The sequence below is a fragment of the Mytilus trossulus genome, chromosome 4 (genome assembly GCF_036588685.1).
Source record: "Mytilus trossulus isolate FHL-02 chromosome 4, PNRI_Mtr1.1.1.hap1, whole genome shotgun sequence".
NCBI lineage: Eukaryota > Metazoa > Mollusca > Bivalvia > Mytilida > Mytilidae > Mytilus > Mytilus trossulus.
In genome coordinates, this window is record NC_086376.1 from 92347118 (window position 1) to 92361357 (window position 14240).

The 14240-nt window shown below is 31.8% G+C and overlaps 1 protein-coding gene across 1 annotated transcript; it reads left to right on the plus strand.

Annotated features, from left to right (window-relative positions):
* The first annotated feature begins 393 nt into the window (after nt 1-393).
* LOC134716313 (mesenchyme-specific cell surface glycoprotein-like) lies at nt 394-13251 on the plus strand. Its single transcript, XM_063579214.1, has 11 exons — nt 394-639; nt 2865-3043; nt 3494-3745; nt 4310-4505; nt 5653-5797; nt 6500-6614; nt 7838-8014; nt 9990-10064; nt 11058-11299; nt 11751-11959; nt 13076-13251. The coding sequence occupies exons 2-11, from the start codon at nt 2869-2871 to the stop codon at nt 13179-13181; spliced, it is 1692 nt and encodes a 563-aa protein (XP_063435284.1). The 5' UTR covers nt 394-639; nt 2865-2868; the 3' UTR covers nt 13182-13251.
* The last annotated feature ends 989 nt before the right edge of the window (nt 13252-14240 follow it).

Below are 14240 nucleotides of genomic sequence, written 5' to 3' on the forward strand. Positions count from 1 at the left end.
TGCATACATGTATATAACCTGCCGTGGTAAGTTGCCAAAAGTATAATGCTTTGGTACTTTGTTAATTATGTACTGTTCTAAAGGTATAAAACTCTACAAAACATCTCATTGACATATGATCAATATCTGTTTTCTTCATCTATAAAATAAAACTGAGAATGGAAATGGGGAATGTGTCAAAGAGACAACAACGTACTAGAAAGTGTACACACTTGACATTGTCTATAGTTTATGTTGACATGATATGATAAAAAAAAAGGTTGTACTTAAATTATTTGAGAGCACTACAAATTCAACGAAGATATATATATATATCGCTTAGTTCAGATAATAAAACAAATTGTCCATCCCTGATTAATTCTTTACAAAAATCTGGATCGTCCTTCATAACAGTAAAAATCGTCTTTTCGTTGCTTTTGAGCAAACAGTATCCGTTTTTATTCTATGTTTGACTCCATAGTGTTACTTTTAGACTAAATGTTATTAAACCACTTTTTTCACTCTCCACAATTTCACTTACATATACGAAATGGCAAGTGGCTATATTATAAACTTGAATGGAGATTAATCTTTGGAATTTGAACAGATGTACGAATAGATTTCACAAAGGATTGACTATCAGTAAAGACAAGTAGTCTGGTAAGTTTTTAAGTTAAACAAATTTACTACTTATACTATTATGAGCATTGTCACTCGATATTTAGTATTTATGTACTTTTTCCAGTATTCTAAACGTTTCTGGGAAACGTTAGTCGTGTTGAAAACACAATATCATAAATATTAATCTAGGCTTATAGAATAAATGTATAAAAATCTGATATCAGTTTAATGTCTTATCCAGGCATAGATTACCTTAGCCGTAATTGGCACACCTTTTGGATCCTATATGCTCTTCAACTTTGTACTTGTTTGGCTTTATAAACATTTTGATATGAGCGTCACTGATGAGTCCTATGTAGACGAAACGCGCGTCTGGTACCTTTTGATAACTAATTATGCACCAGAATCACATGTCGACCCTTAATGACATTTCATTGTTAAATGATTGGTCGTCAAACATTGTATAATATGTAAATTCTCACAGGGCCAGGTATTTACATAATTGAGCTTAAAGTACGAATTGCTGTAACTTTATTAACCGTGATAATAATCAAAACTAAAAATAGCATAGACCAATATTAAGATCGTTCAAATAGGATAAAGCACAACTATTTAATGACATCAAACAGATTTGTGGTATACCTCATAATTAAATATGTTGGGTTTATTTTATCATTTTTTGTAGATATTTCTCCATAAGGCACCAACTTATCACACCTTCTTTTTATTACGTACAGTTGATAAGTGTACTTGGGTCAATGTTAACATATCATGAATTTTATTAATATACTTTGGGGAGGGTGGTATATTGTCTACATTAAAATATTATTGTTCTGTAAATGCTATAAATGATATTGTTTATATGTGTTATGTACTCTTCTCAAGCCCTAATATCATATTTGAAATAGTAGTCTATTCTACAGAATTATATACAACAGTTAATTTGTGTTGATTGATAGATATTTAAACAAACCACAATTTATAATTTCGGCTGAACATCCCGGTGCAATAAGGATACAGGTGACAGAAGACGTGTAGCTCGTGACAAGTAAAAAAACAGGAATGAGACAAATTCAGAATTTAGCGTGACAAGAAAAGTAAACAAATCCACATTGTTATTGTTTTTATGTTAATCAAGATATGTAGAATATTCAACCTTATGTGTCTTTGGTATCTATTATACAATTTCAAGTGGAAAAGGCGATCAGAAGTCACCAAAATGGGAACTAACAAGTTTATTAAAAGGTTGATTGATTGATTTATTTTTTAAGTCTTGGCCCAATTATTACATATATGCAAGATACAGTCGATTTTAATGAAAGGTTGAAAATTTTGACTCACTTGAAAATGAGAACATGTTTGATAGAGACACACAGTTTTGCATTGCAACAGGCAACATACAGACCCTTCACACCATTGTTGCAGGGTTTTTTAACAAGCCCATAGCGTGAAACTATCTCTAAACAAAGCATCTGATTTGACTTCTCAATTCTGACATGATGTGAATGCGCATTTGTAAATCCCATAGTCTAAAGCCAAGTAGGACGAACATCCAAGTTATCATATGTCTATACCCCACTCACTAGTTTATGTTGTATCAGTTAAAGGATGTCATCTATGTTGACAAAAGTTGAATTAAAGAAATCGCTGGTTTCTTTTCGTTTCTTGAGAAGCATATTTCTTGCATTCAAAAAAACAAGTCAGCAAGAAAACAATTAAAATAGGATCTAATATTGTATCGAATTATGGTTAAGCACGTCCACAAATATGATGCCAATAAAAAAAAACAAAATCAAGAATCTTGGTGATGTCATAGAAAAAATTATGATGACATTAGAAGTTGTGTTTTTTTTATAAAGTATGATTTGTTCCTTCCTAGGCAATTCATATCTACTTCAAGCATTCCTTTTTAAAAAAAACAAAAAATGACTTTTTGTTGAATCTCTAGATGAGTGTTACATCGGAATGATTCAGTAAATGGTAAAGAAATCGAATATTTAATACCAGTTATGAAGGTGTCAGATATCCATACCCACTCTAAAGTGCAGATTCACTTGATTGATATAATAGATATAAGCATTATAGAAAGAGGTTTTGTGGTGCATTTGAAAGACAGACATATAAAATGTTAATGTTATTTGACTTCTATGTTTAAACATAATACACAATAAACGTTTTCCTCATTTACAAATGTAAGCTTGAATGGGCCCAAACTTTCAATTAATTATTCTGAGATTTATGAAATCGTTTCAAATATTTTGCAGAAAAATGAAGACCCTAGTACAACTTCTTCTATTCACATCAGTTGTGCACTCACAGTTTCAGTTGAACAAACTTAGTTATTTTAAATTTCCTTATACTACCAACAATAATTATGGATTTTTAAAAGACGCTGCTCACAAAGCTGCTTATGATTCACAAGAACGGATAATGTATGTGATTGGTAAGAAATTTTGTATAACATATACATCATAGATGTACGAGTGTGTTTTTGTTTTCACTTCTTATAAGAAGAAAGAAATGCGGTATGAATACCAATGGAACAACTTTTCATTTAATAAAAGTGGACGTACGCAATTTTAGGAAACAAGTATGTTCGAATACGCCATTTTAAATGTGATTTGGCGACTGCCTCGATTGAACGGAATGATATTAATTCTTAGGCAAAGCTAAAAATATATGATTCGGTGAAAATATACAGATCTATATATTTGCTATAAGTTTAGCAATCTATTTTCAATACGTCCTAATTATTGCTCACGTGTTATAGAAACAAACAAATAAGTTCATTTTCTTACAATTAATCATTTTAAACATGCATTTTTATATTGTTCTTAGCTTTATACAGAAATAACAAACTGAAGGAATGCAAGGTAACCTATTTTGATTTCAGGTAGTCAATCAGGGGTGAGTCAACCTCGTCTTCTTCATGTTATTGATATTTCTAATCCGTCCGCCCCAAATAACCTGTACACTCACTCGTTTGATGCTATTGACAACGGAAGAGCAAATGATGTTGCAGTGTGTGGTGACACGGTTGCGGTTAGCCTAGAATCATCGTTAGCCACTAAAGAAGGACACGTGACACTCTTTAAAACTTTTCAACGTGGTAATGTACAGCTGGTTAGTTTTGGAAGAGAACAAGGTATGGACTAATTTGATGTTGAATTGTATATATTAAATAGGCTTATGTTTGTGTTAAGACGAATAGATGAATAGAAATGTTGTTGTTGTTTTTCTGCAGATATAATAATAATAAGCAAACTTTGTATTGCTCATAGTTGTTATCCATTTTTTAAGCTTTTGATTTTGCGATTTGCTTTGGAACTTTTTGCATCTATTATTGGCTGTGAACATTATATCTCAATACTAACTTTTGTGCCTCTGTAGGGTTCTGTATTACTGCCTTCTTACCATCTATCACATTTCTTTTTAATTGGTGGGATAAAATGCCTGGAAAAAAATGCATACTTAATCATACTGAATTTTTATAAATACTAAGTCATACTATGAAAGAAGTGCGGATGTATCATGATTGTTGTTTCCTGTTAAAAGTACGGAATCTTATAACACATAGTACATGTTATGTAATTAGGGGAGTATATATTATTTTTCATTGTTGCGCTGTTTCAATGTTCCATATTTTCTTGTTTTTAAATATTAAAGTATTAATCTTACAAACTGTTTCAAAAGAAATATTTTTTTCCAGTTGGAGTTGATCCTAAAGGACTGGCTTTTACGTCTGATTGCCAAAAGCTGATCATCGCTAACGAAGGTCGTGGTGACTTAGATGAAATTGCTCAGTCTTTTGTTGATCCACCAGGCACCGTAACGATTATGCTTAGAAATGACGTTGGGTCTCCAGCTGTGGTCACTATCAGTTTCGACCTGTTTTTAGCTGGCAGGTATTTTTATTTTTCCTGTATAGAAATAAAGGAACTCTGTTGTGATACTGTAAATTAGGTAGAATACTTGTTTGATAATTTCTAAAGAATAAGAATGACACCGCGGGAAAGATATTAAAAACATCATTCTTATGTTAATGAATTTGTCAGTCGTAAGATTTTCAAACGTTCCTTATCAAAATACATGTAGGATTGGTCTTTCTTTACTAAAAGAAAAACAATCAGAGAAAAATGCAGAAGAAAGCACATGTATGGCTTAAAACTATCTACAGTTAAATAATAGACCAATAAAGCTTATACTTATATAAGTCTGAATTCTTATATCTGAATATTTGAACTGTTCAAATTCGTACAAACACGTAAGTGAGTATAATTGATATCATTCTTTTGCTTATATATACATTTTTGATTACAGCTCTTCATCTTTTATATAAGCTTTGGATTTTCAAATTTTTTTACCACGAGCATCACTGAAGAGACATGTATTGTCGAAATGCGCATCTGGTGCAAGAAAATTGGTACCGTTAATTTAATTGTATAAACAACACTACATATTCTCCCAAATCTCCATCCATTCATATTTCTCGACGTCAACAACCGCTACATGCTGCCAAAAAATAAAAACGTATTGATGTAGGAGTTAAAAAACCAAGGGGAAACACATGCATGCAAATATTCGTTTTAGTACCTTTATATTGACAGCAGACATCTATTTAAAATGGTATCCACTTTTGCAAATATAAGTCTATATCGTTTCATGGATTTTAACTGACAATTTTGTTTTATAAAATAGCCATCAACTATAAAAACTTAAAAACTATTGTCCTATTCAACTTCAAAAGATAGGCCGTTCCAAAATGAAATCGTGAATAACTATACGCAATTTATGGTAGTTCTTACTCTAGACTTATGCTTTTTAAGAGTGTTAGGAATTATGGTTCTCAATGCTTTTCAACTTCGTACTTTATTTGGCCTTTTTAATTTTTTTGGATTCGAGCGTCACTGATGAGTCTTTTGTAGACGATACGCGCGTCTGGCGTATATACTAAATTAAGTCCTGGTATCTATGATGATGTTTTTTGTATATTTCTCTACGTAGTTTTTGTCGTTGTTAAAAAATTCTGTATTGCTGATTATTTTCTCTTAGGGAAACTGAATACCAAAATAAAGGAGTAAGATGGGTTTATCGAGGAAACCATAATGCTGGTATAATAAACAAAATGTCTGACGACCTTGAACCTGAACAAGTTACCATTAGCAAAGACCAACGGTTCGCTTACGTGTCTCTTCCAGTAAGTATGAAAAGTATTGTTAGATAGTAAAATTTTATATATTATTTCACTTTATGTTTTACTGTGTATGATCTGTACGTCTTAAACAGAGGGGTTCAATACTTGTTTTTATTCCAAGAGATGTGTAAACTTTTTTAGTCAAAGAATTGTGTGAAGTTTCGATTTCCAGAATTGTGTAAACTTTTTGATTTCCAGAGATGTATGAACTTCTGATTCCCAGATATGTGTACACCTTTTATCCCCAGAAATGGGTAAAGTTTGATTATGGATATGTAAACTTCATTCCCACAGAAAATATTTTCTATCCTATCCGATGATCTGCACCATCTTTATGTAAATAGAATGTTCCAAACAAGTTAAAATGAACATTTTTTTCCAACACAAAATATATATCGCCATGGGAGAATCCTTCATACATGCATTATTTTTAATTGATTCCTCCTTTTTTTTTTTTTAAATCTTTGTATTTTTAGAAGGACTGTATTTTTGAAGGCTCTTATAATCTCAGATTTTTTAATTTCTTCTATCTTCGTCTATATCTCCAACTTCGTACTATATTTGGCCTTTTTAATTTTTTTGGATTCGAACGTCACTCATGCGTCTTGTGTAGACGAAACGCGCGTCTGGCGTATATAATTAATTTAGTCCTGGTATCTATGATGAGTTTATCTATATATACAAAAAGTATATTTCTTTCAATAGGAAAATAATGCAGTTGCAAGAATTGATATCAACGCCTATAATGTTAATGAAATATTTCCTCTTGGAGAGAAGAATTGGCAGTATTATGGTATCGATTGCAGTGACCAACATGGAGGTATGGTATAGTGTTATGGACATTAAAGCTTTTGTCTTTTGTCTTATCCATTTACGTAGGATGTAAAACCCGGGTGCTAGAATTTCTCGCTACATTGAAGACCTGTTGGTGACCTTCTGTTGTTGTTTTTTCTATGGTTTGTGTTTTTTACACATTCCCCATTTCCGTTCTCAATTTTAAAATTTAAAATTGTTAGTAGAACATCAAGCTCCGAGACATACACACAAATTGTTGTTTTTTATTATTATTGTTGATGTTGTTTGTTTTCTGGTGTGTTTTTTTTAGTGGCGGGATCATTTTCATTTTTTGATATTGTTAGGGTTCTTTTTATAGTGTTGGCTTGACGTGTACTCTTAACAAATGACGTAAACTGATCTAAGTTCTTGTATTTACAAGGGATGGTTTGTATAGAAAATTGTCTGCAATGATGCCAAGTGTTGACTCGACTTTCCGCTATAGAGATGATGTTCTTTCACTAAATGATTTTAAAAACATGTGGTGACTATGTTGAACCATTGAACTAGATATAAAGAGATACAGTTAAGTCGGCCTCATATCTTGACTTACATCTAGAAATTGACAATGAAGGTAGATTGAAAGAAAACTTTACGACAAAAGAGATGATTTCAGCTTTCCAATTGCGAACTTTTTTTTTCTAAGTAGCAATATTCAAGCAGCATCTGCATACGGTGTATATATCTCCCAATTGATACGTTATCCCGTGTTTGCATTTCATATCATGATTTTCTTGATATAGGGTTGTTGCTCACAAGGAAGCTATTAAATTAAGAGTTCCAAATGGTGAAGTTGATGATCGGATATGTTCCTTACGTCGTAACTACAATCCCCTTCCCTTTCATAAATGTGACCTACCGAATTATACTATTTACCGGATTTGTTATCTCATAAGCAACACGACGAGTGCCACATGTGCAGCAGGATCTGCTTACCCTTCCGGAGCACCTAAGATCACACCTAGTTGTTTGTTTATGCTTTAGTTTTCTTTGTTGTGTCGTGTGTACTATTGTTTGTCTGTTTGTCCTTTTCATTTTTAGCCATGTCGTTGTCAGTTTATTTTCAATTTTATGAGTTTGACGGTACCTCTGGTATCTTTTGTCCCTCTTTCATTGTATTAAAATATTTCTAAGAGGGTAATATTCTGTAAATACATTTACTGCGTATTTTTTTCATATGTTTCAATATTATAACTTCCTTTGTTTAAGGGGGTAAATTGTCTAACTTTCCGGTTTATTCCATGAGACAAGCCACTGATATTGAGATAGCTACTTTCAGTGGTATGGAAGTTATATTAACCGCAGAACAGGGAATGATCAAACGATATACTGCTGCCCAAGGCGATGAATTTGACGAATCTAAGCGAGCAAGAACAATTGCCGAAGGTTAGTAAGTTCTATTACATTTTACAAAAAGGAAAATAAAATTTAATTCCAAAACTCTTATGTGAAGATGGCTATTGACACTCTAAAGTAATTCTTCACTTCTTTAGCTGAGATGTTGATATGTTAAATATCATTGATTCCTTTAATATTTTTTTTACATCCAGTCAACACTGACATTGTCAGTTCGAATCTTAATTGACAAGGATTTTCAGTTTTCCTACCGAAGGTCGTTTGCTTGCTCTGGGCTTAGTGGATTTCTCCATCAATTACTTAACGCCAGGAAATAGCAATATAGCGCTGAACGTGGCATTAAGCACTATTGCCATATTAGTTACACAGTGTGTAATTGTCCTAATACGAGAATTTATTGACCCGATAAATTCCGTATTAGGACAATTGAACACTGTGTAACGAATTTATCCTGATTTTGTTATATTACATATTATTATATTTAAATTCAATATAATGACAACATCAACCAAATATATTTTAGATATTTAATCTAAAACTGTGAAATATTAAAATATTAGGACTATGAAGCAAAAAATTATTAGGTCAATGGTAGAAGGGAGATAATCCCAATTGACGTAATAAATAAGGGAGATAATTCCTATAGACGCAATAAAAAATTGTACTGAAATTTATTAGGACAATATCAGCCAATCAAATTGCGAGAAATTTCTCTAAATCAGGATAATATATATTGCCTGGTATCTGTGATGAGTTTATATCTAGATATATAGACAATAACTGTTTAGTGTCTAGGTATCAGCTGTATTTGTACGAGGCTAGGAAACAAATCGTATGCAAGCTTTCAACGAGCTACTACACCTGTTTCGAGCCGAGTACAAATACAGCTGATATTTAAAGACACTAAACAGTTGTTGTCTATATCCTGCAATTAATTCTGTATATTGTTTGTGTTTTGAAAGACACAAAATCACATGTTTTGCATTTATTTTCGTTTTGAAATCCCTTGAGGCCCGTTTAGTTATAGTAATCACACATTAAGCTGAAGACGGGTTCGTAAACAAAAAGAAGCTCGAATGGTCAACAATAATACATCGCTCAAGGTGAATAATTATCTATTTTAGCATAATTAATAATTTCAACAGTAAAAACAAATAACCAAACATTGTCCAATTTGAAACAGGAGTTTACGAGTTGTCCTACGCTTCAGACTCGACATTCACTAAACATGAATGCTGAACTTGACATGGTTGTTTTTGTTACACAATCAAACACATTCAAGTTTTGAAATCGATAGTTGTCATCGGTGATAAGACTGCTGGTCATGTGTGTATGTTATCAGAAAATTGGTGTGATTCTTACTGCTCTACAGAAATGTTTGAAAACAAACTGAACGTATAAAAGAAATCGTTAATTTGCAATCAATATATTGGAATGCGACTGCAAAACACATTCTGAGGTCACGCAGGTTCATACAATACTCAGTCCGGCAGTGGGCGAAGCTTTCAAGCGATATCTGATTAGTATACATATACAGCAGAACGATATCAGTAGAGCTGTATCTGTAACACCCAATTGCAGGATAAATGTCCATAACAATCTGTCACAAATATCCAGTTAATTAGTCATTTAACACCATAAATAATATGGTGCTAAATGACTAATTAACTGTATATTGTTAACTATGTATTGTTACATTAAAATAACAATAGTTCCTTGTTTTTCAATATAAAATGTGTATTTCATTTTACAGAGAAATTAAAGGCTAAATGATAACGAATATTAATATTTAACTATAGAGCACAGACCCTTAAACCAAGTCTATACTGGAGCTATTCTCTTTTATGTTAACCAGTCACTATGTGCACTATATAGTTATGCAATAACTGTTTCAAATGCTAATCCGTAATAGATGTCACGACATGAGGGCACGTTGACCGACAGCTCCCCATCGACATCTAATAAAATATAGGATAGAAACAAAATGTAATTTCTTTTGTTTTAGATGACGAATTTGATGAATCAGATATTTCATGGACGGCTGACCTTAAAGCAGCAGTTCGTGATAACCAACGACTTGGTAAGATGATCTAAGATCTCATACTACTACACACAATATTAAATTTGTTCTCTCATGATTTTTAAACAGAAAACTGTGAAATTACTGAAAAATTGTTATTTTGGTTATTTCAATATATGGACCATGTGTTACTTGTTAAATCGAAATCCATATAACTATGGTATAACCGTCATTTCGTTTTGGTATTTAGTTGAACAAGAGAAACAGATCACGAGGACATTCTAGCTCCTCTATTAGTTTTCCTTTAATGAAGGTGAAACGTAAATTATATTTAGGATTTTGTCATTACTGGAGACCGTACGGGTGACCTAGAGTTGTTAACTTCTATGCTTTTTGGTCCCTGGTGAAGTGTTGATTCATTGGCAATCATGCAAATATACTATTTAGCCGTTCGTTACATTTAAAGAAAACGTAGAAGAATTGCGTGGTGCTACCTCATGTTGCAAAGAATATACTGTTTTGATACCAATTTTTTTTTATACCAAGTTATGATTTTTTTAAATAGCATATACTTTTTTTCAATCCATGTGCTTGTGATGTTTAAGATTGATTAAATGAATTAAGGTGGTACCTAACACTACAGGGAGGTAACTCTATAAATTCAGCTAAACGTTTTTTTTTAATTACGTTGTGTTGCAAAAGGAATATTAAGCTTCTCAATGATCAAAATTGGTGTTTGTCAAATTGCTATATAACAAGTGTAATTTTTCTGACATAACGGTTGGTTCAAAGTTTTATATTTTTGTTAAAGGGTCAAAGAATTTTTTTATGAAAATTAAACGAGCCAAATTTATTTCAGTGAAAGTGTTGGGTACAACCTTAACTAGACATAGATGCACTCTCAAATTTAAAAAAAAAAATATGTGTTAATATTTAATGCATAATTAAGGATTTTAAAACCCCTTTACAAACTTAGGGGTAAAATTATATTTATAACATAGTTTTGAAGACCAGAAATCTCCTGTTCAAAAACACATTTTAAATCATTTACAGGTCGATGGCAGGTGCGATACTCAGATGCACCTAGATCTGCATTGGGTTCTATAGAAACTGTTCAAGGTTACGGAGGTCGGGGTATTTCTGTTCATCAGACACAAACCTTTTCACGATTGTATGACACTGAAGATGAACTTGAAAGAAAGGAATTTGAAAATTATGCGTCAACTTTCAACGGTGAAGCAAGTAATGGTGGCTTCTCTCCTCTTCAACAAATAGATCTAAGATCTGATGATCATGTAAGTAATGGTGGCTTCTCTCCACTGCAACAAATAGATCTAAGATCTGATGATCATGTAAGTAATGATGGCTTTTCTCCCCTGCAACAAATAGATCTCAGATATGATGGTCATGTTAGTTGTGGTGCTTTTAAACAAAAAGGTTGATTTAAGTAATCAAATAACGTAGTTTTAATTATTTTATGTTTTATATATATATTTATACTCGTAACCCAACAATGTTAGATCTGTAAATTTTCTTTCGCAAATTTTTTGTTGTTCCCTAGTCTATATAATAGTTAAAGTGGTTTTGACTTTTTTTCAATATACTTTTTTTCTTGTACTCCTAGACAATGTACAAATAATCAATAATAAGTAGGATATTCAATAATCATTTAGTTCCTCGTTCTTATCAAACGAAATTACAATAAATACATATAGTAGTCAGTTTGATGAGCTTTTGCTTTTCCAGGGACCAGAACCTACTGCTATAGCAGTTGGTATGTACGATACTACACCTATGGTAGTTGTTGGAACAAAAACAGGGCTCATTCATGTTTATCGTGATGTAAATGTTGCTTTACGACATGAAAGTGTGCACCGTGAAGGACAAATAACTCAACCTTGGAATACCCTGTATACAACCAACCAGACTGGAGATAGTGTCATTACAGATATCGGGTATAAATTAACATTCATTTTCACCTTTTGATACAATCAATATTTTTTCTAATGATGTATTTCAAGTCAACGCAATTAATTCAAGTATTATCAGTTTACAGGTATAGTGTAGAACATGGCGTATTAATGACACAAACAAATGAAAAAAAGTTACCCTTCCGAGTCAATTGTCTCAGTTTATGTGGAAGTGTTTTGAGAAAGAGTAACACTTTGTAGTTGGCTTAGTTAATAATTTGTGTGTTTTGGTCGACAAGTTAAGTATGTTTGTTAATCTACAGAACCTTGATTTTTATTCAGCTACACAATACGTAATCAACAAATAATCATAAAGGATCACAAATAACAACTGCACAATAAGTGGCAATGGTGTCCATTATCTTTGAAAATGTATAATGAAACACTTCGTTCCAGTAAAGATATTTCTTCTTTTTATATGTTTCTCTAAATATTTTTAAAAATTCAAGTTATAAATGTTCTCTTTTCTATTACGGATTTGAATAATATACTAGTCAACAATGCAATTTTTTTCCATACATAATAAAAATTTAATACGCACATAACAAGGTAAATACTTGTCCATTTAATGTAGTTTTTATATTTGGGTATTTTTGTTATTACAAATCTCGTATTTTTAACAAATAATTGAAAAAAATCTATATTAGAACTTAAAATTGAAAACTCAAACATTTTGAATGCTTTTGCAGATATTTAAATACTTTTAAATTCTCATTTTCGAAATTAAGTTCCGACTTTTGTCATAATTTTCCGCATAATAAATTTGACCCCTGTGTTCAATAACTCGATATCTTCTCATTTTCAAATTTGGTCAGATTAATCATATGAATTTTCTTTGTAAATGAATGTGTATCTTCGGTAACTAAACAATTAATATCATTGTTGTTTGGTAAAGGATATACGCCTGAAATAGTTGATATAGATTCAAAATTGTAATAATATCCAGAAAAAATGCACTTTTTTAGTTACTAGTACTAGTATCTAAAAATTAAATAATTTGATCCCAGAAGAAAAGCCTAGACTTTGACTTATTCAATATAGAACTTGGCAACTAAATCGACTTCTGATTAACAAAACTGATAAATATTCTTTAATTTCTAGGATTATCAACCAAGCGCAATCACCAAATGGAAAAGTTTTAGTGTGGGCTATTGGTTCTGCATCCGGGTCCCTAGGCATCTATGAACTGCAGTTTGTCAACAACTGAGACCTGCTATATCGATATTTTACGTTTTATATAGAAAGAATTACCATAAATAAAACATATTTTCACATAATCTGTTTTATTTTTATAATGTTATATATACTTTAATATATACATATACCCAAAGCTGTGTAAACGTTGGATCTACAGCACTCCAAAACAAAGACTTTTCAAATACTTGTGTGTAGTATTTATTCATCTGGGTACAAAAAGTGAACACAGAACTAGTTTAAGGCATCCATACTGTTTACCAAACCGCGAACACCTATTACGATAATGCAAATCCGACCAAGCACATAAAACGGATGGAATCGCATTAAATCAAAGAGAACGAGACATAGTTGGTCGATAGGGTCAGCCTCTTGCTAAGTATTTATTATATATTATTATTTTATTACCTGTATATCAAGTTATAGGAGTTGACAATGGAACATACCCTGTTACTTATGTTTTATCTCGAGGAATTATCTTAGTTCATGATAAGAAGTAATCGATTCATTTCCGTCAAGAATGTTTCTACATGACCTTGCAATAGTGGTTTTAAACACATGTACTGGTATTTACCTTTTCTACTTTTTTAGCTCATACATTTCAACGTTATTAAAAATATGAAATTATGAAAATGTGGTAGGATTTCTAACATGAAACATATGTGAAAATCAAGTACGAAATTCATGACTGTGACAGACCCATTCATTTTTCTTGTTAAATCTCACCTTATACCCTGTTTAATTTCAAGCAATTTGTGATGTCTGCTTACATTCTATTTGTTAATTGTGATTGCTCTCTCGGCATCTACTCCCTGTTTTTACATTAGGTAAACCACAAAAGACAAAACTTAAAAACAGATATGATATGAATAAACCCATCATAGATACCAGGATTAACTACTATACATATCAAAGAAACGCCATTATTATTGTCGTCTTAAGTCAGTTCCTAGAGAGCATGTAGGGAATGATTGTAACAATTATATGGTTTCTGTCTATATAGAAATAACATCAACTATCTGATGCATACTGAATATAACTTGCGAACAGTGTTATATCCACTATTTTCTAT

Bases quoted from the DNA above. Each gene is read 5' to 3' on its own strand.
- LOC134716313 (XM_063579214.1), top strand. From the start codon at position 2,869: ATGAAGACCCTAGTACAACTTCTTCTATTCACATCAGTTGTGCACTCA. The intron at 6,615-7,837 runs GTATGGTATAGT...CCTTTGTTTAAG, and splicing joins TTGCAGTGACCAACATGGAG to GGGGTAAATTGTCTAACTTT. The intron at 11,300-11,750 runs GTAAGTAATGGT...TTGCTTTTCCAG, and splicing joins ATCTAAGATCTGATGATCAT to GGACCAGAACCTACTGCTAT.